We start from the raw sequence: 25,102 nt of genomic DNA, 5'->3' as shown, positions 1-25,102 counted from the left end.
TAGTGGAATGAATATCCACGTGGAGATGCTAGTAAGAAGCCTATCGTATGAATCAGAAACACCAGGTCCGTTCAGGGCTGGAAATCAAATTTGGGAGTCTTCAGCATTCAGTGGGTGGCTTACACCATGAGCATCTAGATAAGAACAGTGGACTGAGGACAGACCCAGAGATGAGTGATATTTCAGAGATAGAAAATGGTGAAACCAGAGAATTAGTAGCATGTCACTTTAACTTCTCAATAAACAACACATGACTGCAATTTATTATAATAATCATTAGGAATACAAATGGCAAAATTTCACAACAGGAAGCTGTTCCTTCAGAACAATTAATGACATGCTAAAAAACACATTCCAATTCAGATAACTTGATTATAGCAGCCAAATGCAACACTACTGAATGGCATGTTTTGAATACCGAGAGGCCTACAGGAACAAGGAACATGTCAGTGAGAATAAAAACACATGGTGTTTGCTTTTTCCCCTGCTTTTGTGATTTGGGAAAGACGGTGAGAGGTGAAAATTATAAATCTTAAGGCATAACTCTTACTATGGATCAAGCACTGTTCTAAGCTTTTCAGCATAGTAACTCATTTAAACCTCACAATCTACCTTTGAAGCAGCTACTACTATTATTATTCTTTTTTTTACACTTGGAGTAAATTAAGGCACAGAAACATTAAGTAACTTGCATAAGATCAGTTTGTTGAAGTTGGAAGTGTCCAAAGTCGAACTTTTTAAAGCCCAAGGTCTCCACTTAAACCAAAAATAAAACAGGAACACTGTTCAGAAAGATGCATACATACATTTTTAAGGTAATGCTAATGTATGTATTTGTCATTAAAGACTCAGGAGAACTTTAGTTTTTCTGGTTGTCCAGTTCAGGTGCAATATTACCAATAACAGTAATGTCTTTACCTCACGTAGAATATAAAGCAGCATTGATAGATGCTTGGAATACTGCTTTATGAGCAGGAAATACTGTAATCATTTTCACCCTATCAGATAGAAATAATAAAATGTTTATGCATCAGCAGATATTTTCACCCTTTGTTGAGATATAAAGTGTTTTTAGAATTTTGAAAAACCATAATTTGCACTTTATGAAAACTACAACTCACTTAAAAAAAATTTTTTTCCCCCCAATTGCCTGCCCTTAGAAAAGATGATTCCAAAGAACACACTTCCCATACTCAAGGCGAAGATTCACATGGACTCTCATTCAGCGTGAGATGTAACACGTTGCCATTAAGGAAAATGGCAACTTTAATTTGTCTGCCCTCTTCCAAGATGGCTTTCTCGACGCTCTAGGACCCTTGTCTGGAGCTTCTTCCGTGTTTGGCGGGGGCGGGGTCCATTAAGTAAAGCCTTGCGTGCCGGCGCCCGCGACGGAGGCGCGTATCAGGGCGCAGGCGCGTGGAGGGGGTTGGGGGAGGAGGGAAGCGGCGAGTAAGATGGAAGATGAGGAGGTCGCTGAGAGCTGGGAGGAGGCGGCAGACAGCGGGGTAAGGAGGAGCCGCCGCCCCGGGGCTGGGCCGGGAGGGACCTGGCGCGAGGGAAGCCTCCGGGGAGCGGGTCCGGGGATGGTTCTCCCCAAGGAAGGGCCCCACACGCCGGGCCGGGGTAGTGGAGAGGTCCCCGGTCCCTGAGCGCTGTGAAGGCCTCTTAAAGGGGCCGCGTTCCATTTCTCCCTCCACCTTTGCCCGGTGCGCCTCCCTCCAACCCCACCGACGTGCGCGTCACCCGGAGCGCCCCACCCGCCACCCAAGGCCTCATCCTAGTCCCCGCGCCCGCTTGCTCGTGTCGGGCTTTTTTTTCCCTTTCCCGTCGGACATCCCCCCCCCCGCCCCGGGGCCGAGGCACCATTTTAAAGTTCATGTGCTCTGATGAGCGAGACACAGTGTGTGTGTCGGGTGTGGGGGTGGTGCGCGGACCTGGGCTGCATGCCCGGCTCTAGAGAAGGGCAGGAAGGGAAATTGAGTCGTCTCTGGGCCCCTCTCTGCTAAAATCCCCCACCGCTTTGCGCCATCCGCCACGGTGGGCGAGCCTGGGGTTTTTTTCAGTTTTACTCTGAGAGCCCCGTTGCAGGCAGGTCTCCCGGGGACCCTGCCAGAACCACCGTAAGGCCACTGGGCAGCCCTTCTCCCCGGGGACCACCCAACGATCTGATCCCGGAGGGAGGGTCTCGGAGTATGCTCGCCGGGGTTGAGGCGGGGAGTGTGTGCGTGATATACAGTATAAAGTAGCCGCATTCCTGGGAGAGGAGGGGGAAATGGACAGTTCGACTTGCTTTTTGGAGTTTTTATTTGCCTCCAGAAGCTGTACCAAAATAGTTTATCCCAAGCCGGAGCAGCCAATTCTATTAGGTGCGTGATTAATTTGGTCTTTTCAGAGTTTGTGGTTCTATGGTGATCCTTGTGAAGATGGGGAGATGTCTTTTTGGCCTCCCCATGTTTATGTCTGTTCAGTGCTGGCTCAAGTGACATCCACCTTAAAGGTTTAATTGTTGGGAATAGGGAGGGTATAGCTGAAGGTACAAGGGTAGAACAGGAGCTGGGTTTTCATCTCCAAGCGCCTTTGAGGGTGCTTGTCAGCTCCGAAAAAGACCAAGAAACTGACCCTGGCAGTGGTGGGTGTATCTGTATAGGAATATTGACACTTGGCTTGGAAGGATTTTATTTATTTTTTTGATGGTTCAGCATTTCTTTTCCAGTGTTTGTTTTTCCACTTAGCATAATTGGGAATAAAGGATGAATTCGTTCAGAAGGTATTTAGTACAGTTCTTATGTGACAACCATCTTTCTTGGATTTTGTCTGGAGTAAGGAGAGCAATTGAAAAATTTTAAAGGGAGCAACAGGTGTCATTTTGATATTTATTCGATGAAGAATCATTTTTGAGCGTCTGCTGTGTGCTAGGCAGTGAGTGTGCTTTGCAGTGACTTTGTGCTGGAGAATGCAGAATTTCCGGTAGAGGAGTTTGTTACCTACCACTGTTAGTGAATCATTCAGACACCCCTCATGCCTGCCCCTTGCAAAAAAGTGTGGCCTACATTTTGGGTGTGACTCAAATGATAAATTTCTTGAGCACGTTGTCTTTTTCTTTGTGTTTCCTCACCTATTTCTAAGGGACATGAGTTCCTCATGTTAAAGAAATAAGAAAATGAACAAAAATGAATGTAGGCTTCAGAACCTGGGAGTTACTTTAGTTTTTCAGGTGGGGTAAGTTGCTTAGAGATGGATCAGTTAGCCCAGCATTGCATTTTACAGCTGAATAAATAAGGTTTAACTTAGATCTTTCTGATGCGTAACCAGCATTCTTTCTACTATCTTTTACTTTAGTAAATAACGCCTTTTTAAAGTTCCAGGTACAGAGATGGAACCCAAACCTTGCCCCATTGACATAATGAGCAGTAACTGCCAAAATGCAAGTTCCCTTATGTACCTTTTATTGAATTGAACCTTTAAGAGACATGATCCTCCTTTTATAAACAAGGGAACTGAGTTTAGGGAGTAACCTGTCTTGCTTAAGGTCACACACAGTAAGTGGGAGAAGCTGGGGATTGGCCCTGAGCCTGCCTGACCCCAAAGCTGGGTGGGTTCATTCTCTAGCATTTTTCTGCCTCCCAACCTGGGAACCTGGGGAAGACTTGGAAGTTGGGCATTAACTTCATTTTGAATATGTTTACCTTGGGCTTAATGTTTGAAGGCTCTCATGAATTTGATTCCCTTTTCAAACTTCACGGAGGGTCTTATAAATGTGCACTTTTGAAGGAGGGGGAGCCAGGGAGGGGATGAAGCCCTATGTTCACATCACTGAGAAGCCAACTGACTGTACATGTCTTTCAGATGCAGCCAGTTGCATATTTAAAAGTCTTAGCTTCAAGTTACTCTGCCTCCTGATATATGGTAATGAGCATTAAGTTACTCCCCTCTTGCAAAATAAATAAATAAACCAACCACCCAACCTGGGTGGCAAGAGGACTAGCAAATGGGGGTTGACTCATTCTTAAGGTGAACATTCAAACTTTATGTAACCCTGAGGCAGTTTTAATCTTTGAAAGTATAGGCTTTTGGTGCTCCATGTCCTCTACCACAAAAAAACTTTTGACATCATGGTAGAATTTTTCTCTTATTTGTCAGTACGTCTGAGGTCATTGTTTCCTGCATGCTTTCAGAATACCGATACTCAGTACAGTCCTATTGTGTCATTTTTGGAAGACTGACTCTGAGAAACACCTCATATGTTCTATAAATAGGCAGCTTTTTGCCTTTAGTTAGTATGATGAACACTTGCCTCATATAAAATTGTTCCTTTACCTGTTTCCTCCCAAAGAGTTACATCCCCAATCAAAGGACAAGTCAAGAAATACAACATAAACTTCACCAAGGAAATGATTCTTTGAAAATATACTGCCTTTGGGAGAAATAAAAATGTAAAATTGAATTAATGTTGATGCAAACTCTGAATTGTATCCTTAGTCTTAAGCATATCTAAAGGGACAAATGGAGCCTTTTGTATTGGAAGACATCTTTGTGCTCCTGCCAATATCAGATCAATATTTGCTCAGTTCCTGATGGTTTGAAGCTTTATATTCACCTGTTATTTAGACAAATATATATATATATATATATATATATATATATATATATATATATATACACACACACAGCCTAGTCCTTCTTGTTGATAATGAGCTAACCCAGTCCTAGGGGAAGGTAGATGGTACATGAACAAAATTGGACTGGTAGTTATTATAAAGCATTGGCAACGTCTCTAATTTTCTTGCATCTCGGAAGTTACCTTTCATCCTTTTCGCAAGAGCAAGTCACGTAGCAATTGGAAGAAAATGCATCTTAAGTAAGTTGAAGGACGACACGTCTCCTGGACTAAGAATTCAAGTTTATGTTTTCTTTCTACCTTCATTGAGCTAGTCATCTGAACATTACCCCATCAATGATGCTGGGTGGTATGTAAGCCTGTAGGAAGGTTTCAGTAAACATTGAATACCTGCTGCATACCAGGCATTGGGCACAGTCCAGTGGAGGAGTCAGATTAGGCAGCACTTTTTTGGAAGAGGCATAGATGGGGTACCATGGCTGGGATCAGAGACAGTCTTGTAGAGAAGGTGATGCCTAAATTAAGATTCAAAGGACCAGTTGAATTAAGCAGTAGTAAGTCTGGGAGGGGCAGGTAGAGTGTAGGGCCAACGCCCACACATGCAAGGAGGCAGCCAGAGAAGAGAGTCCAGCATTGGAAGAGCTACAGTATTTCCTCCTGGCTAGAGGGTAGGGGGTTTGGCAGGCCCGAGTGGAAAGAGATGTGGCCAGAGAGGTATGCAGGGACCAGATCCAGAAGGGCCTCTTTGTACGTGGTTCTGGAGCTTGGTTGGACTTTTTTCCTGAAAGCAGAAGAGAGCTTTCGGAGGTGTTTTTAGCAGAGTAGTGACATAGATTTTAATTTAAGAGATAAAAACTGATTTACTTCTCTTTCTTTAGAGAAGAGGCCATTCTCCCTGAAGCATGGCTGCCACCTTACTTTGGGGTCTTCAGCACTATCTGTAACCGCTGTCATTGTGGAATGTGTGCAGTGGCTGTGGGTAGTGGGCAAATAACAGTTATTTCAGGGCTACCTGGTGCTGACTTATGTCTGTATATTAAAGAAGACATTTAAGATTTGTGGTATCAGAAAGCACAAATCCCGGTGTTCTATGCCTTGAAGGAGCCATTTCTAAGCTGTTCCTGGTCCTTTGGGGAGGATTGAGTGCTAGGAAATGTGATTTGCTCAGAGGGGAATTTCTATAAAGCCAACTGACCAGTTTAGATATGATTGGGCTAAGCAGTCTGTCGCTGGGACTCTGGAAAAAGATGTTTCATTGTGGTTTCAAAGAAAGGAGGATAATGAGCTTTTCACTAGTAACTTCTCAGCTCTTTTCATTGAGGCTGCATGGGGGGCCTGTTTCCAGCGTGCTCTGGCTGTTCAAGAGAACTGCCATGGTTGCTGTGGGCTGAAAATTCGGGCAATCCCAGGCCTTTTTGCTTTTTTTTCTGTAACAGGAGAGAACTTAGTGTATCGTTGTAAAGCTTTTGGTAAAATCCCGCAAGAGAGAAGGCACTGTTGTTTAGGTCTGATGACTCAGACATATTCTTGGGGCCAGCCTTTTCTTTCCAGTTTCCACTGCGGTGGGCCCCTCACAAAGTTAACATCAGTTTCTGGCTATATCAGGTCGCTAGCCTTCACAAGGTAGGGTGTGTTCTTTCCTGCATAGAAAATTTTTTCTTGTCAGGACAACTACTGACTTGTTGGTTTCCTAGGAGAAGATTGAGTTTAGCTACTTATATCTGTGGCCAAAATACAGAATGAAATGATTTTTTTTTTAAAGTAGTAACCATAGAGATTTCTCATCCCAAGTGATTTTAACTCTGCTAGCCTGTGCCAACCATGCTTCTCTTTAACATGCGGTTCTATGCAGGATGTTGATGGAAAGATTAAGGTTAAAAGTAACCACTACAAGTGTTGCTAATTGCCACAATTAGCAACAAATCCCAAGAGTGGTCTGTATGTAAATAAAGAATCCTATCCCTGAGGGTAAGACATTTCAAAGTGTCCGTCACAGTGGGTGGGTCATCCCCCTCCCCACACCCAGAACTCTTTCCCTTATAAAATGAACACAGGAAATAACAGTCATTCCTTTCTAAAAGGAATAATAAATATGTACAGTTAAAATTGCATTCTTCAGAGGCGTGAGCCTTAGATGAGATTGTACAGGACAGTTATGCCTTGAGTCTGGAAAGGTCAGGACTGTCACCACTCTTGAGAGACCTGGAGAGCCAAATTCTCATCCCTCATGCTCTGGCCTTCCTGGCTTATAAAAGCGTATGTGATCATCTAGCTGTCAGTTGTTTCTGCCACCTAGTTGCACGTCTCACTGGTGAATGGACACTGTGTAAACCTGCAAGCTCCCAAATCTCACCGGCCCCTATTTAGATAGCAGCCTGAGGGCTTGCTACAGGCCAGGTGGAGTGCAGACTTACATTCATTATCCCGTTCAGTATCCCTGGCCTAGTGAGGGTAGAAACTATTATTGCCATTGTCCAGCAAAGGAAATCACAACATCATCTATCCCAACCCTGGCTGGTGGCTTCACTCTTCGGGACCTTTTTGGACAGTTTGTCTACCTTTGCTTCTTAGTAAATAATTAACTAGTTAAGTGCTTTACTATGCTTAGTTGCTAGTTCCTTTGAAGTATTACCTATTTGTTTCTCCTGAGATTGACACCCTGGATGATTGAACTGATAAAATTAGGATTTAGGAGCCAAAAGGACAATGCTGCTGTTGGTTGTAATACAAGGAACAGTGACTGCAAGTGAGATGCTGGTTGAAATCTTGATCATATATGGGAAATAACTTTTTAACATCTGGCCAATGGAAAGACAAATAAGTTTGCTCTAGATCTCTTGAGAAGATTTAACAACTCTGCTGTCTTAGAATCCTATATCTGTATGCAAACTGGCATTCCTTGGATATTTGGCCTAAAGGTTTTTTTGGGGGGGGAGGGGTGCACATTGGTTTTTAAATGTTGAATTTGAATACCTTTACCGTGTCTTGGTTGCTCTCCTCTCCTCTGCAGCCCCTCATGGTACTATTTCCTATTGTGTTCTGTCCTGCCTACTGGAGCCATGTATTTTATTGGCTTGGCCCTGTAGCCATTGTTTGCTGCCTCTGCTGTGCACCTTTGATGGCAGCGCCCTTGCGTGTTAGAATAAAACCTGGCGGTGGGGAGGACATGTAGTGACTTTGCCTGCATGCCTAATATTTCCTTTGGGAGAGGAGCCTTGCTGTCTTCATTATAAAAAAGTGGCAGGAAAGGATAAGTCACCTCTGCCAGTCAGTGACCCACTTTCTCCATCTGTGGCAATAGAAGTCAGAAGACTAGGCTCAGTGTTGAAGTGCCAGGTCTGATTTTTGGACAAATCACTGCCTCGCTTTCAGCTTTATTTTCCTCATTTGTAAAATTGGATTAACCTGCCTTGCGTGGTGGTGAGAGTTAAATACAGCATCGTTCACAGGCGGATGTTGGAACGGAGAGTGTTGTTGCCCTGCGTGTAGGGAATGCTTTTCCCTGGTTGTCCAGCCACTGACAGGGTGGCGTCGGTCCATTTAGGTGTAGAGTTCCCAAGACTGGCTGAGGGGTCTCTTTCTCGCTCCCCTGAGGACTGATATACTGTTTCTTCTGACAGTTGTATTACTCAGTGTTGTGTGAAAACCAAAAGGGAAAAGCAGTAATAAACATGAAAAAGGGGAGCCCCATTAGACCCTACCCCCTGTTTTATTCCAAGAGTAGGCTCACCGCCATTACTCCCACCCCTGCCTGTTCCTCCCGTTAAGGTAAAGGTCTGTATGGACTCCCTCCCCCATGGAGACCCTTTGAAGAGGCGCTCAAAACCAGACAAATACATTGTCTCAGGATGGCAGTTACAGAGTTTCCCAGGCCCTCCAGCCTGGGATACATCTAAATTGCTAGACACCGTCTCTTTCCTTGTGGGTACTTCTTCATAGATTTAAGATCTGGCCATCAGGATTCAGCTCCGTTGTGGTCTGCTGCTGCTCTAGTCCTTCCTGAGGAACCTGGGGTGCGGGCAGGCAGGCGTTCCCTGTTAGCCTGTATCCTGCTTACTAGTGCCCGTGGCCGTTTACCAGCCACTCGCCTGAATTGTTTGCTTTCTCCTTTTGAGGTTTAGGGTTCAGTTCTGTCACTTACTATTGAGTTGTCGGAAAAGTCGTGACGTGTTTTTTTCTATGTTTTTCGTTGCAAAAATGCGTCATGACTTTTCTGACAACCCAAGAGTTAAGTGGCCTTAGGCAAGTCATTTTACCCCTAAGCATGCAGCAGGCTTCTGTACATCCCGTGGGTGTGGTGAGGATTAGAGGTAGTACAGGGAGGACACAGTGCCTTTCTCACGCATACCTGTGGCAGGTGCTTGGAGAACGCTGCTGCCACCACTACTGCTGAGAAATGCCTAAAACGGCCATAGCTCTTATTTTGAATACAGATAGCGTCTCTACCTTCAGACCCAGATAGACCCAGTTCAGATTCTGGCTCCACAAAGCTTTCTAGTGGAGAAAGATGGACAGTAAACAGTAAATAATGTTTCATACACACACACACAGTGAAGAAAAATAAAGCATTGGGGGCATAGAAAGTGACTGGCAGGGGTGCCAGTTTGTAAAAAATGATCTGAGAAGGCCTCTCAAATAAAGATAGGCGGGGAGACCTGAAGGAAGTGAGAGTAAGCTGTGTAGACACTGGTGAAAGTGAATTCCTGGCAGAGGGAACCTCCGGTGCAAAGACCCTGAGACTGCAGCTGCTTGTTTTCTATGAGGAACAGTGGGGGTCGGTGTGAAGGAGTGGGTGAAGGGGAAAGTGGTAGGAGATGAGGTCAGAGGTAGCTGGAAGCCAGATCCAGGAGAGACTGGTGGGCCATGGTGGATATCACCTTGAAATAGGAGGCAACGCAAGTGTGTTGAGCAGAGGCTAAGGTGGTTTTGAAAAGGATCATCCTGCATGCTGTGTGTAAAATAAACTGTAGGGGCAGGAGTGGAAGCGGAGACTGACTAGGATGCTGTTGTAGCCGTCCATTCAGAGGCTTTGGGTAATTTGGACCAGCATGGTCACAGCAGCAGAAGTGTTGAGAAAATTCGGGATCCGTTTTGAAAGCAGAACCAACGAGATCTGCTGATGTGGGAGTGTGCAGGAGGCATCAGGGATGACGGCCCTAAAGGCTTTGGCCTGAGCTGCTCGGGGACTGGAATCACTGAGATGGGCTGCGCAGAGGGCACGTGGCAGAAGCAGGCTTGGGCGAGCGGGTGGAATCAGAGTTTGGTTTCAGGCATGATAAGGGGAGGAGCTTTTTGAAATCCAGTTGTATGACGAGTTGGCATTTGTATATCAGTGTTTTTAAAGCTGTGGAACTAGATGAGATCACTTAATAAATCAACATAGCTACAAAAGAGGAGAGGTACAAACCCTCCAACCGCAAGGATCAGCTGAGGAAGAGAGAGGACTCTATCCTGTTACAGGCGACATCGAGTATGGAGCCTGAGAAGGAGACCAGGAGAGGGGTGCCTGGAAGGCCAAGAAGATGCTTTAAGAAAGGAGCGTTGAGCGTTGGTGGGTGCTGCTGAGAGCTTGAGGAAAATGAAGGTTTCGAATTTACCACTGAACTTGGCAGCAGTGGAGGTCATTGGTGACTTCGACAAGAACAGTTTCAGTGGGATGGTGGGGCTCAGAGAGCTGGACTGGAGTGAGATGGTGAATGTTACTCAGACCAGGGCCTGCGCCGAACACCGGGCCCTCGGTTGTTGCTGTTGCTGTTGTTGGTTTGCTAGCTGCTGTCATGCCATCATGACAAATAGGACTCATCGGAGTACGTTCTGCATGTCAATAATCAGCATGCCCCCTGGGTCCCTAAGGTGCTCGGTTGCTAGCTGCTGAAAGATTAAATGTACAGCAGCTATATCTCTATATGTCTTATTCTAAGGTTAGATCTAAAACAGTGTTGTCATATATCTGATTTTAAAATTTCTAGGAGCCACATTTTAAAAGAATAAAAAACAGGTGAAATTTAGCATTTTTAATTTAACCCAGTATATCCAAAATAGTATTATGTCAGCCTGTAATCAATGTTGAAAATATGTTAATGAACTATTTTACGCTCTCCTTTGTACTAAGTCTGGGAAATCTATGCATTTGGCGCTTTCAGCACACCTCAGTTTGGACTGGCCACGTGTCAAGTGCTCACCAGCCACATATAGCAGTCACCACTGTACTGGGTGGCATAGCTGGAGAGTGTGCCCAAAGGATTTCCTCTTCCTGGGCAGACGCAGAGACATCCTGAAAGCTGTAGTGAACTTGGGAAAGAAAGCAGGAAGTGGTTTTCCCTTACAAACAAGTAAGAATTGTTTTGTCTTTACAGCATACCACCCCAAAGCCCTTCATAGTTTCCTGGTTCCCCTAATTTCTTGACATTTGTATCTTGCTGGCCATAGGAATTACAACAAATTTTCTGCAGTAGATTTTTGAGTAGTGTGTTTTGGTTTTTTTTTTTAAAATTTAATGTCCTTTATTTTGTGACATGATGGTGATGGTGACAGTAGGTGATAATTTTCCCCCTAATATCTTTACTTGGCAAAATAAAAATAAAGTGATCACCCTATGTCTTCCCTTCAAAGTTTTTCTGGACACTTAGGGATTACTTGGAATCTCAGTGTCTGGAAAGGAAACAGTTTACTTCCTGGTGTTCTTCTGTTTTCTTACCACCTCGAGTAGTATTGATACAAGCTAATAAAGGCCATTGCTGACGGCAGCTAACGTTACCTCAAATGGTCTTCCAGACCTCAATTAAAAGGCATAGGTTCACTGTACGATAGATAACCTTTCTAGATTAGACTCTTAGCTTAGGAAGTATTTTGAGTTCTTTTTCCTTTTCCTTTCCCTCTATTCATGTTTTCGTCCTCTTTTTCCCCATTTTTTTTTTTATGCCCCCTTCTTCTCCTTGAAACCCTTGTCCTTCAGGTTCCTGCAGCTTTCCCAGACTTGTCAGGATTTCCCAGACAGCAGGATTGCTCCCTCCATTTCTCTTCCCCAAACACTGTTCATACAACTAATACAGCAGCTGTGATTGGTTTATCTGTCTTCTCCTACCTCGCTGGGCTTTGCTCACCAGCAGGGACTCCTTTCCCACCCCTGGGCCTCCAGCATCTCTGGCAATTCTCCTACTTTATGTATAGTAGTTTTTCCATAAATGTTTGTCTCCAACTTTTTTTGTTACAATGAAGCTAAAGGAAAATGGCCTGTGAGATACATTAACAAAGCATGGACTTCCTTAGAGGGAATTTTAGAACTATATCCTGTGCCCTGTAGTGGCCCACTTACAGTGGAATGTTTTTCCTCACTGTGGGAGCAACAGAGGAAGGAAGAATGTTCTATGGGAAATGGAACCTTCAAACAGACTAACCTGAGCCTGTATTAAAAAGGCAGCTGGTGAATTCATGGCCTAGAGGTGCCCCCATAGATCTTTTTGTTTCTCAGCTTCTGAATTCTGCTGCTTTTGATTTATCCAGTCGTGTTTGCTCAGGAGTTGGGTTAATTTTTTTTAATCTGACTGTGATCTTGAAGCATCGTTGTAGAATCAGATCTGGGGCGATAAGACTTTGGGTGCTGCCCTCTCTGGAGTTAGCCAGGGCAGGGGGAATGAGCAGGGGCCCTGGAGATGGCCAGCCCTGCTGGGCAGGACGCCGCCACGCCACTGATGTAGAGAAACAAGGCGGCGGTGAGACATAGAATTAAACTAATCGATATGAACATTGTTGGGAACAGTCTCTATAGGTTGCACAGCTGGACTTAAAAATAGCCAGTGATACACTTTAAAGGTACAGAGACCTTTTTCTCTGATAGTTTTAGACCAGGTTTCGTTGGTTCTATGAGTTAGTCCTTTTGCTTTATTCCTAAAGTGATATTGGGGTCCTCTTGGGAGGAGCCAGAATCCCATCCAGAGTTGTGGTATAGGAGACATAGGTGCCTTGCTGGGGAGACTGCCCTCCCAGGAGACCCTGACACAGGTGACCCTGTAGCCAGGGGAGTGGGCGCTGATGGTCCTGCCCACGACTTACAGAGATTAGGACCAGCATGAGCACTGCCTGCTGTGGTGGAATTCAGGGCCAGAATGTTGTGGAAGGTATTTTCACCTACTGGATCTTTTTTCTCCTTGCTTTTTTTTCTAAAATGGTGGCATTGTGGTCATCAAGACCTGTCAGGCTCTGGTTCTGAGAGAAATCCTTGTACTCTCAGGGTTCCTGCCTCTTCTTCACACACACACACACACACACCCCCAGTGTCTAGATGTAGATATGTGCTCCCCAATTGTGGACAGCTGGACAAGACCAGATGAGCCCGTTGGACATAGTGGTTCACTGAGAGGACAGACCAGTCCTTATTCCTTGAATTTGAGAGGAAAATCAGAAAATGACATCTTCTGAAATGCAAACTGACTGAGAGGGGCAAATTACCTGAGAAAAGTTGCATAGTAACCGTTACTGATAACAAATAAAGTATTTCGTAACTCGGAGCTGGGAACCAGGGGTGCCTTTTAGACCTCCGGTTAATACAGGACGACTTGAATTCATAGGAGTTTGTTAGTTGCTTTGGTTACCAGAGGGTGCGGCGGTAAAGCAGGACAGTTCTCTCCTTTGGCACCAGAGGGGGAGGCCCTGGGAGCAGGTGACAGCAGCTCAGGCACCAGAAAGAGCAGACACCCACCCCCCCGTAGTGTAACAGGTGCAGATTTGGGTTTGTTCACGCTGCCTCTTGTGAGTTTGGCTGGTTTGAATCAGTCCCCCAGGGCTTCATCACCCCTGGGTGACCTGAGGAAGTCCTTTTCTTGAACATTCTGGTCAAATCAGTACAGCTGTGATGGTGTACTTTGCACCAAGGCCTCCTTTTTTTCCTCTCTTTTGCTTTTCTTCTCCTCCCCCCTTCTCACCTTGTTTCCTTCCTCATCCATCTCTTAATGTTACAGGAATGGCCCTGTCATTGTCATCTGTTGTCCTTGCAGATACATCACCATCCCCTTTGTCTCCTTTGTTCCTTTTGAAGATTGTGGCTGTGTTACAAATTAGGCTGTTTGAAGTGTCCCCTTGCCTGCTTCTCCCCTCATATGCTTCCATCCCCCAACTTTCTGCCAGAGGCTCACACAAGGTTACAAGGTTAAGGGCGTCAGCAGCTAGTGACTGCGTCTTCCTCAGGTGAGTTGAATTTGCAGATGTTGACATCTGATTTCATTCACCTGGTGGCTGTGGCCTCTCCTTTCCCTCCCACGAGGGACCGGTTCTGCCCAGACCCCCTGCTCCCCACTGTGGCTCTTCATGATGTGCTGCCTCCACTCCTTGCTTTTGGTTTTGCTTGTTCTCTCAGACCAAGAAGCACGGACCTCATTTGTGTAGAGATGTAGCCCCACAGGGCAAGTGATACCTGCGTTTGATAACAACAGGACTTTTGTTTAGGATTTTGACCCAAAGAGAGGAGGCCACCCCACTGATGAGAGCACAGAGTGTCATCTTCTGGAGTCTGCTCAGTGCTGCTTGGCAAAAAATAAAGAGCCTTTCCAGGGGAAGCCATAGGAAATCAAACTTGCCTAGCACCTCCTCTCTGATGTGCTTATGCCCTACCACATGCCTTGTGCCCTGTGCCCCTTCCTCACTCAGAGAAGAGTCAAAGAGTGATGCACTTATGAATTCCTTTCACTAGCCATGGAGGTTGGGCTTCTAACACAGGAGCCTTGACCTTGGGCCAGGGTTGTGTGCATCCTTGTAAAAAGAGACGGTGCCCTGGGGTGATAAGATTCCTTGTTGGCCCGACATCTAGATGCTTCCTCACAACATTCTGAGGCCTATTTCATTCCATTGGGCTAGTGCATCTCTGGAGGAAACGAATATTCTTGTAGTGAGTGTGCCCTGTAGGAAAGTTTCAACTTGGTCCAGCTCTTCAGAGCACGAATCTGAGAGCAGATTGATTGCAAGGCCTTTTCCAAGGAGAGAATGGACTGACTCATGATACCTGGCCAGAATCCAGAACGAGATGCAGTGCCCTCTCCAGCTGCTCGTAGAGCACTCCCTCCCCTGCTGGGATGGCTCTGAGCACCTGGTGTCCAGTGGCCAGCTGGAGAGGGCCAGGATCAGCTTTCCACCGAAGCTGCTGGGTTTCTATCCCATTCTTTAATCTGATGGAAGAATTCCTCCTCAGCTCTGATAAGCTGGCCTACCTGATGTGATGGAGTTCGATGGGAGTGTTAGTTATTGGAGTGCCAGGAAGCAACGTGGCATGCAGGGAAAAGGGGGGACACAGAGGGTCGATAGTATCTAAGGGATTTACCAGCATCTCCAGGGGCTTGAGCAGTTGGGAGCATGCGGAAGCCTGGGGTAGGGCCTCCAAAGGCTCCAGTTCTAGGGCTGCCTGTACGATGTACTAATTTGGGACCTTGGGTAAAAGTTCCTTAATCGCCCTGAGCCACGTTACCATCATCTGACAGAAGGCTAAAAGCTACTTTGTCTATCACACAGGGTTAGTCTGAGCAGAAAATAAGTGTTTAGGAAAGTGTGTTGATAGCCATAAAACATTATATTGACATAAGGCATTATTTTTAAAGCCAGTAGTTTTATATCCTGGTCATATTCTAGTTTGGGGACAGAGGCACATTTACTCAGACTCGAACACACTCCATATGCCCTTTTGAAGGGCTTTTCTCCACCCAGGCTCCATTGGGCCTAGGCAGGTCCTCTGTCTTCCCTAAGGCCCTAGAGAAAGAAGAAAGAATGTGCTCTCCTGAGAGGAAACCTGGATGAGACCCATCAGATTCAGCTAATGGAATATATAGTTTACCACAATTTTTTTTTTAAATCAGCTAATATATTAGGCCCATTTGCCTATATATCTTATTTGGCCCTGACAGTGATATGAAAGCAAGAGTTCATGTAAGGTTTAAAATTTTAGAGCTTTCCCATAAAAGTCTTGAATTAGGGTTTCTCTTAAAATAACAAATCGAGTGCTCTTTGGGGCTTTGTAGCCCCTTCACTTCCCCACTGTGCTCCCTGCCTGTGGAGTCTGGCCCCTTGCCTGGCCTGTGGAGGCACTTGGTTTTGACTCTGTCTGAGGGCATCTAAGTCCCACAGATGGTAAACTTTGCTTTTATGATGGAGGAACTTGAACGGGCAGCCTCATTTTCAGATTGGAGCAAAATGATACTGTGTGGAACTTGAAAACCGTTAAGTTATTTGTGGAAAGCCTTGAAAAGCCCTTAAAAGGTAATGGTCATTAGACTAACATGAGACATAATATTTACTCAGGGAGTGACACTGGTATTACTCCAAACAAACAAACAAACAAACTTGGAAGAATTGCAATTCTGACACAGGCTATGCTGTGGGCATAGATTTTCTCTGAGTGCCTTGTCAGTTCACAGACAACATCAGGTCGTTCTCTTACTCTCGGTGCCCCTTTTCCATTCGGTCACTGGGTGTCAACTTGTGTTCCAAGCTTGACTGAGAGATTTTCATTCTAGAGGTTTCCTAGCCCTCAGAATACAGTCTGTTGTGCTTGCCTAAATATATTTTGGGTCTTTCATAAAAACAAAAAATCTTAAACACAACTCAGCACCAATCAGAATGAGTGTCAGTGTCAGACTAGATTTAAGTCCAGCTTCATACTGGTTATAGGAGAGGAAAAAAAGGACATTGGAAAGATGAAAAGTAAAAGAGAGAAGCACATGTCCAGGGAATACTAACCAAAAGGCAATTGGCATGGCTTTATTAATATTAAACAATATATTTTAAGGTAGAAAAGGTCACTTCATAATGGGAAACTTTAATTTACTAGAAAGAATAAATTTTGATTCTTTCCGTTAGTCAGTAGATCAATCAAATCAGTAAGCATTAAGAAGATTTGAACAATATAGTTAACCAGCTTGAACTGCACCCTTCACTGTAGAATAGAGTCCATTTTTAAGACATACAGAGCATTTGTGAAAGCTGGCTGCTCACTGGGCCCTGAGGTGGATCTCAGCAAATTTCAAAGACTTCGTTCTAAGGCAGTGATACTTAACATTTTGCAAGTAACAGACGCCTTTGAAAATCCCACGTATCTTATAAGCTAGGGTTTCTCAACCTCAGCACTATTGACATTTGTGCATTATAGGATTTTAGCAGCATCCCTGGCCTTCCCTCACTAGAGGCCAATAGCACCTCCTCTCCAGTAGTAACATCCCAAAATATCTCCAGACATTGCCAGATGTCCCCTGGTTGAGAACCACTGTTACAGATCTTCTCTCCAGAGAAATACATAATTTTGTATACAGTTTCTCCCCTCTCCAGTAGCTAGATGGTCTTGCCCTCACGGAGGATGGTTGAGTGGAACATTTTGGAAGAAAAAGTAGTGGGACAGCCAAGGAGCCTAGACAAGTGGTCTGTGCTCTGTGCACAGCTGCCCCCTATCCAGCGTTTGGATCCTCGTGCATGAGTGTGTGGAGGTTTCATGGAGTTCCTGGTGCTGCGGATCTGATGGCTCAGACTGCCATCCTGTTTCACAGACTTTAGGCTTCTGTTTTTCTCTAGACCTTTCGCTAGGTGCTAGTCACAGAGAGTTCAAATCCTTGACAGTAAAAAAACAGAGAGATTATAAAATATGTGATACATGTGATCATGAAGGAGTGTAAAAGGGACAGCTTATCTCTGAGGAGCAGGGATTAACAGTACAGGATCAGAGGAGACTTCACAAAGCAGAGGTGGACAGCCAGCTGGGGTTTGCAGGGTTAATGGGAGTTTGCAAGGGGAGGGGATTTGGACAGTGCGGGCAGGTGGACCAGCACCCTGGGTTCTGGGGGTTAGTAAGCTCAGTTTTGCTGTGGTTCTGACACAGGAACCAGAAGATAAAGGAAGGTATGGGTGAGGCGTGCTTAGGAGCTTGGACTTGATCCGGCAAGTAGTTGTAGCATTTTAAGTGGGGAAGTGACACAGTCAGATTTGTGTTTGAAAGTTGATTTGAGTGGCTCTGTGAAGGACAGATTGGAGGTCAGGAGGCTAGTGGAGGCTCTGCAAAGAACCCAGCCGAATGATGAGGTCTAGAATGATCGCCGTGGCCATGGGGATGGAGGGAGATGAACCCGCAGGGAGTGAGGTCCCCAAACCCCAGAGTCTAGTCAAGGGAGGTCCGCATCTGTTACCTCGAAAGCCACTGTCATGTCCCTGGTCAGAGAGTTGACTGCCCTTAGCTCTGAAAATAAAGACGTACGTAAGTTTTTACTTGAGAGAGATTTTTTCCACTTTTTATATACATTTTTTTCCTCTAGGAAATAGACAGACGGTTGGAAAAAAAACTGAAGATCACACAAAAGGAGAGGTAAGGCTGCTATCTGGTCTGAGGGCTCATGCTCTCTGCCATCTGAGAGCTGTACAGTCAGTGGTATTCTCCAGCTGGCCGTTAGGGTTCGTAGGTCAGGCCCCTGGGCAGCGAAGCCATCCCTCAAGGACATGGTGGCTCGAGGTCTGGGGAGTGACGCTGGAGTGTTACCCCTGCCTCCTACCTCAGTGGGCGCCCTGTGTGAGGCGGTGTGATGGCAGGTGGGGAGGTGACAGAACAGGAGACGTGGGTTTGAGGCCTGGCTCTGCTCTCAGTTGCGCTGAGGTTTGGGGCAAGTTGTTTCCCCTTCTGGACGTCAGTTTCTTTCTCTGTGACCTAGGAGGTTGCACAGATGATTTCTCAGGGCCCTCTGTGACTTGATGGCTTGGGGAATCATAGGGGTGTCCTGGAAGAAAAGCTTCTCGGAAATTCTTCAACCTTTAAGAATGGCTTCTTTCCCCACCCATACAGCCAAGGAAGCAGGTTTTTCCAAAGCAGGTGAAAGTGGACTTCAGCAGCCTGTCTCTGGGCTTAGGTAACCTGTTGGCTCCCCCAGGGACCTCTGGCATGCCCTGCCCGCCCGCTAGCTTTCCTGGCTCCCCGCCTCTGATCAGATTGCTGGCTCCTTGTCTGAATGCTTATCTCAGCAACTACACTGACACCTGGTTACAGTCCCCTTGCCATGACATTCCCATCCTGCCCACGACCTGCTCTGGTTCCCCTGACAGCAGCTCAGTTCCCCCGGTCCCTACCTCTCCTGACAACCAAGGCTCTGAAAACAGACCCCTGTGGGCTGTTTGGTGCTGAAGAGAAGCTAGTCGACTGCCCTGGAGAGGGTCTTCATGGCTGTTGAGGGTGGTCACTCCTGCCTGCACCCCTTTTCTCCCGTGGCTTCTGTTTCTTTTCCTTCCTGTGTTGTTTTCCACCTCTCCTGTGGACACATCACCTGATGTGCACACCCACCAGCCTTGGACAATGCTTCTCCCTTGAGCACTGCCAAGCACTGTTTCTAGGACCATCCTTCACCCCAGCCCCGCCGCGTCCAGCATCCCAGAGAGCCCCGGTGAGGGAGGTGTCTCTGCTCAGGAGCTCTGCTGAAGAGGCGATCCCGTTGTTTGATGTAGTTTGTCTCTGGGAGGCGCAGGTCACTCCCCAGAAGGTGGAGGCAGTTTGGTAAATCCTGTCTTGATGCCAGGCAGGGATGGCAGAGTGGGCTGCTTGGTAGAGTTCTGACTGGTTTGAACACATGTGGTGGAAGACCTTGCTGGGAGGAAGACTTTGCTGACCCCCAAGCTACGGGGCTCCCACCACACCAGCCTGGTGCGCTCTGGTCTGTGTATGGAAGTCACTGGATTCTGGACTGGAAATGTCTTGCCACAGGGGCCAAACAGTGCTTGATGTAACTGTGATGAACACAGGGCTAGAAGTCCCAGGAAATGAGATGGAGTTACAGCCCCCTTTGCCTGGGCTCAGGTCTGAGGAGCAGACTGGAGCTTGTGTGAGCTTCTGAGAAACCCTTCTTGCGTGAGGAATGAGGATTTTGATGCCTGGTCAGAGACTGGAGGATAATGACGAGAAACAGGAGGGGAGGAGGAGGGAAGTGACGAGGGGTGGCTGTGGGGCATGGACAGGCCTCTGCAGTCCAGGGTAGGACTTGTGAAGCTGTGTTTGCTCTTTGTCAGCAGGAAATCCAAATCTCCTCCCAAAGTGCCCATTGTGATTCAGGACGATAGCCTTCCCACGGGGCCCCCCCCACAGATACGCATCCTCAAGAGGCCCACCAGCAACGGTGTGGTCAGCAGCCCCAACTCCACCAGCAGGCCAGCCCTTCCCGTCAAGTCCCTAGCACAGCGCGAGGCAGAGTACGCCGAGGCCCGGAAGCGGATCCTGGGCAGCGCCAGCCCTGAGGAGGAGCAAGAGAAACCCATCCTCGACAGGTGAGTGGAGCTGGCAGGGCTGACCATCTGCCCCTCCACCAGGCCACCTGGAGGAGGGGGCGAGGGGGCAGCCTCGAGTCAGGGCTGGAACCATCGCGGCTCCAGCCACCAGCCCTCCAGGTGGGGCCAGTTCATGGTACTGCGCTGGCCGGATGGTTCCAAAACCTTTGAGGAGGTCGTGGTTTGCTGGCACACTGTCTCTGAGGCACCGGGGGCACATACAGGTTCAAGGCATGGGCTTTGAGTCGAACTCTGCTAGAGTTGAAGCCCACCTTTGCCACTTACTTCTGCTTAACCTAGAGCTGCTTAACCTCTCTGTACCTTCATAGCCTAATCTGAAAAATGGGACGATAATACCTGTCTCATCAAGTTATGTGCAATTAAATGAGAGTTCTGGGAACCCTGCCTGGCACAATGGAAAATGCCCAGTTCAGTGTTTACATGTTACCTTCTGGGCCTCATAATAGCCCAGAGTGATATTTTTGTGAATTTTTGAAATTGTTTTTTATTCCTGGAATTTTTTTTCTCCGCTGTTCTAGAGGTTGTATTTAAGTTTGTCACCTCCTGATAAAGCAGCATTTGTTCAAACAGCATCTTTCTAATTTTGAGAGCCTCCTGGGCTTGGTATTCTGGCACGTGAAGAACTCACCCATGTGCCTTCGTTCTGTCCCTTCACTATTTTGGAGGCTTCTGTTATCGTTCCTCTATGCCATCACTTGGCAGCATAGAAAAAGTCCCATTTCCTTTTAGTCTCCCATAGTGACGTGAGTCAACCACTAACCCCATGATTCGGAGAGAAGAAGGAAGGTGGCGATGCGGTTGCCGGTCACTCTGCTGAGCTCTGGGTTAGGGGTCTTTACCTTGACCCCAACACTCTGTGCCACGTGGTTCTGTGGAGGGTTGCTGCCCATGGTCACTGCCTCGGGACAGCTTGGGCCCTGAGCACCCCCTCTGCCTCCAGATGAATGATGGTGAGCCAACCTGGGGGGGAGGAGTGCTCCAGGCGCTAGGAGGTGGCCATGGGCCACCCGCTCCATGCCAGGGCTCCCCAACCTGGAGGTGCCCTGTGTCTGCTTGCCAGAGAAGCAGGCTCAGGGAGCCCAAGCTGGCTGATAGCCATGGTGACTTCTGCCCCTGCTTCAGAGGTGGTTGCTTTTAAGATTTGGGGAACCTCTTTTATATCTTTTTTCAAGCTTCCCTGTGATTTTCTTCCCTTCAGGCCAACCAGGATCTCCCAACCCGAAGACAGCAGGCAGCCCAATAATGTGATCAGACAGCCTTTGGGTCCTGATGGGTCACAAGGCTTCAAACAGCGCAGATAAATGCGGGCAAGGAAGGATGCCACCGCTGCCGCCGTCACCGCCTCCTGGGTCGTCTGCCACGGGTCACACTGCCGTGGCAGACAGCTGGACTTGAGCAGAGGGAACGACCTGATTTACTTGCACTGTGATCCCCTTTGCTCTGCCCACTGTGACCTTGAACCCCATGCACTGTGACCTCTCCCCTTACCCCCTTCCCACTGTGATTGGCACATCTACAAGGGCTGCCCCAAGTCAACGGAAAGGGAAAGGATGGGGGTTAGGGAAGGGTTGGGGGGACCCACCGAGGACTCAGAGTAGAGAGTCAGACAGTGCCACTTGGCCACTTGGGGTCAAGCCAGTGCCAGCAATAAGTTTATCATGCTCATTAATTTGGGATTTCAAAACACAAATGAGAACTCCCGTCCACCCACCCCCAAGTGCATGTCTTCATCACTTAAAAGCAAGTTCCTTTTGAAAATATCCTTTTTTTTTCCCCTTTCTATTTTTGTTTGTTTATAAAAATATCTGATTTGCAAGAAAAAGTGCATGGGAGGAGTTTTAGCAGTTTAATGAATTTTTAATTGAGAAAGGGTAGTTTGGTAGTCTACTTAAAAATGTTTCTGGGAAATTCACTAGAAACATAAACCAATAGGATTTTGGTGAGCTGAGCTTCTGTATTCCTACTGCCGCCCAGAAAAGGGGCAGGGCTGTCTAGCCCCCAGGACAGATGAGCACCCCATGCCTATACCTCCCTCCCCGCAGCTAAGCCCCAGGCATCTTGGCCCTACCTGGAGACTGGGCTAGTTCTATAGGCCCAGAGAGCTTGGGGAGGGTGCCAACCCCACCTCAAGTATTTTGGGAGATGGGGAAAGTGAACAGACTTCCCCTTCTCGTACCCCTCAGGGTGGTTCCCTACCAGCCAGCCTTGCTACTTGCAGAAGAGAGCAGGGAGTGAGACCGCACTCCCGAGCTTAGAAGTAAGGGATGCGCGATGCTCAGTATTTTGCATCAGCACAAGGAAAGCCAGGAGAGAGTCTGGCTCCAGGACCCAGCCTCCTGCTAGTGTGGTCAGAAGGTGTCTGTGGGGCGCCGTCTCTGTGGATGGCATCAGCTTGGTAACTATAGCTGGTACCTTTCCTTTGTGAAATCACTACCTGGGGAGTAGGCCATCCTGAGTACATGTGGGAAGAGACAGGCTGTGTGTTGCAAGGATTGGTGATGACAGGCTGATTCCCCATAGACCTAGGCTACCCTTCACCCCTTTTCCAGAGCGAGGGCCTGGAATGAAGGCAGCCTCGCCTCTGTGCCTGGAACCTAGAGCTTTGCTTTGGCTCCTGGAGGTGGAAGAGGCTGAGGGCAGCTGCCCAGAGCAGCTGTGTGTGTCCAGCCTGGCTCCTCTCAGGCTTGCGGGTCTCCTTCCGCTGCACTGCGCCTTATCCCTCAGCCAGCCAGCCAGCCTCCCACTCAGTGGTAGGTATGACATTTTGTGATTAGGGCAGCTTGTGGTGGCCAAGGTGGCAGGCTAGGTTTCGCAGGCTCACTTCACCTTTGGTTCGCCTGGCTCTCGGCCGTGCCCTGTGGGAATGGGGCCAGGCCCAGCAAGCCATGTCCCACTATACCTTCCCCTTAGAAGGAAGGGCCAGCTGCTAACTGAAGCAGCAGCTAGTCCGCAGCACAGCCTTCTAACTGTGTGAAGCCCGGAAATTGTCCGCAAGCAGAGCTGGCACGGAAAGGAGCTTCGGTCAGTCAGAACCCAGGCGTGTTGCGTTGTGCCCACAGACTGTTTTGATGGGGAATTACCTCTAGGAGTGGGCAAGGGAGAGGGTTGGCTGCTGTCTTTCTAGTTCCATGCCCTGACCAGGCTTCCTCATTCTAACTGTATAGTGTCCGTCCCTCATGTAAGAGTGGTTTCTGGCCCAAGGTGAGACTATCCTCTCAGGTGGAGAAGGGTAGAGGTAGGCCAGGTGGGAAGGCCAGAAGTGCCGATCGCTCAGCCGTTGGGACCACCTGTTCGTGCCGCCTTCTACCGGGAGCCAGAGGGAAGACGGCTGCTGGGTGTCTGTGGATTGATGTAGTAGGGACTGGTGCTCCCACCTCCCTCCGGCCAAAGAAGGGTTTCTGCCCGCCATGTGCCTGTCACCACCCACCAGCAGTCATAGCCTTGGCTCCCAGATGGAGAGGTGGCAGGCAAAAATTTTTTAAAAAAGGAAAGAAATGAAAACAGGAAACTATTGTGTCGGGGGGAGGTGGGAGGGGAGATGGGAGAACGGTTTGGATTTTGTGTGTGTGTGTGTGTGTGTGTNCCTGTGAAAGGGTCATTCGACCCCCAAAGGGGTCGCGACCCACAGGTTGAGAACCGCTGATTTAGAGGGAAATGACTATAATTTACTTTGAACCGAATCAAAAACAGCATGGATTGATGAATAGATATAAAGGGATAGATATAAGGCAACTATGGCAAAATGGCAACAGTAGAACCCTTGGCAGAGGGTTGGATGAGTAGGTGTTTGCTGTAAAATTCTTTTAACTTTTGCTGTATGTTTGAAATTTTCAATAAGCCATGAGGGAAAAATTAAGCAGTGAAATTTTAAAACAAAAAGGAAATAATGGTTAATTCGTGTTTGAGGGAATTTGTGTGATTTGGGTGGGGTACATGGGGGCTTCAAGGTTACTGGAAATGATCTATTTTTAAACTGGGAAAATGGACACATGGGAATTTGTTTTATTGCTCCTAAAATTATGTATTAATGTTCTTCAGAGTAATATATATTCAGAGTGATTCATAGATGCTGGGAGGAAAGCAGATCTCTTGTCTTGGGGGTTGCTAAGTTGGCGTTCCTGGAGCAGCCTGCAACCCCCACCCCTACCCCAAGTAGAAAAGGCTCTGTCTGCGGTAGGAAACAAAAATGACCCAATTTACTGAATGTCAGGGACAAGCCTCTGTGTGATACACAGATCACCTGGGCCATTCTGCCCTCACTCTTTGCTTCTAGCCCTCACGTGTTCATGTTGTTTTTGTATTTAGCCATATCTTCCTTAGATGAACCACTAAACCACCAAATATGGGGAGTCTTCCACATCTTGTGTCCTACAGCTCAGGCAGCCTCCATCACATCCTTTTTCTGGGATTGCTCTTTCGGAACTGCAAGAAAAAATTTCTCTTGCTGCTGAGGTTGCTAAACTAAAAGGGTGTGAGAATGGGGTTGCCAGTTGCCATCCTTCCCACTGTGGGAAGAGCCTCGCTGAGCTTGAAGCCAATGAATAGAGATGAGCAGGAGAGCTAAAGCCTTAATGGGACCTTCGGGTCTCCTGGATCCAGCCATTCCTGAGGCCCCGACCAGCTATGCAAGCCAGTACATTCCCCTTTTGCTTAAGTCGGTTTTATTTGAGTTTCTTTCACTTGCCGCTAAGAGTCCTAACTATCAAAAGTACTCAGCTGGGGCCGGCCGAGTGGCGCGATGGTTAAGAACTGGCTTGGGATGCCAGAGGGCCCCGGTTCGGATCCCACATATGAGGGCCAGTGACACTGCCNCAATTCCCCAGTACTGTTCCCATCCCCCAATTTCCCAATAAAAATCTTAAAAAAAAAAAAAAAAAAAAGTTTGAACTCTGAGCAACAGCAGTTCAATGCCTGGCCCGAGCTGAGCTGCCGCTGAGCTGCCAACAGGTGGCAGGATGGCTCAACTAACAACAACAACAAAAAAGTGATACTAAATCTTTAAGTTATATTTGTATGGATATATGTTGTTAACTTAAGTGTGGACGAAAATGGGGTTCTATAGAAAGTAACCTCACAGGATGCTCTGATTATAAATTCCTAACTGGGCAGGCAGGTCATGGTGGATAGTCATGTCCCTGGCCTATAACTTGTTTAGTAAAAGGTTTATCTTTGCCTTAAGCAAGTCCTGTCCATTGTTTC

The 25,102-nt window shown here is 47.2% G+C and overlaps 1 protein-coding gene across 4 annotated transcripts; it reads left to right on the top strand.

The window, feature by feature from the left end:
- Window positions 1–1,401: 1,401 nt before the first annotated feature.
- Window positions 1,402–23,448, top strand: SZRD1 (SUZ RNA binding domain containing 1). 4 transcript variants are annotated; one of them, XM_019654914.1, is made up of 4 exons: window positions 1,402–1,505; window positions 17,896–17,945; window positions 19,631–19,882; window positions 21,102–23,448. In XM_019654914.1, exons 1-4 carry the CDS (start codon window positions 1,455–1,457, stop codon window positions 21,202–21,204), a joined length of 456 nt encoding a protein of 151 aa, XP_019510459.1. In that variant the 5' UTR covers window positions 1,402–1,454; the 3' UTR covers window positions 21,205–23,448. The 4 variants fall into 4 exon arrangements, with proteins under 4 accessions (XP_019510459.1, XP_019510458.1, XP_019510460.1 ...); XM_019654913.1 differs by having other exon boundaries at window positions 19,628–19,882; XM_019654915.1 differs by lacking the exon at window positions 17,896–17,945 and having other exon boundaries at window positions 1,403–1,505; window positions 19,628–19,882.
- The last annotated feature ends 1,654 nt before the right edge of the window (window positions 23,449–25,102 follow it).

The sequence above is a fragment of the Hipposideros armiger genome, unplaced genomic scaffold (genome assembly GCF_001890085.2).
Source record: "Hipposideros armiger isolate ML-2016 unplaced genomic scaffold, ASM189008v1 scaffold_232, whole genome shotgun sequence".
NCBI classification, from domain to species: domain Eukaryota; kingdom Metazoa; phylum Chordata; class Mammalia; order Chiroptera; family Hipposideridae; genus Hipposideros; species Hipposideros armiger.
The sequence above is the reverse complement of the archived record's forward strand: the minus strand, read 5'-3'. Positions and strand labels throughout refer to the sequence as shown.

Excerpts from the sequence above, each read along its gene's own strand:
- SZRD1 (XM_019654913.1), top strand. The coding sequence starts at position 1,455 with ATGGAAGATGAGGAGGTCGCTGAGAGCTGGGAGGAGGCGGCAGACAGC. Across the intron at positions 1,506-17,895 it reads AGGAGGCGGCAGACAGCGGG|GAAATAGACAGACGGTTGGA; the intron begins GTAAGGAGGAGC and ends TTTTTCCTCTAG. Across the intron at positions 19,883-21,101 it reads GAGAAACCCATCCTCGACAG|GCCAACCAGGATCTCCCAAC; the intron begins GTGAGTGGAGCT and ends TCTTCCCTTCAG.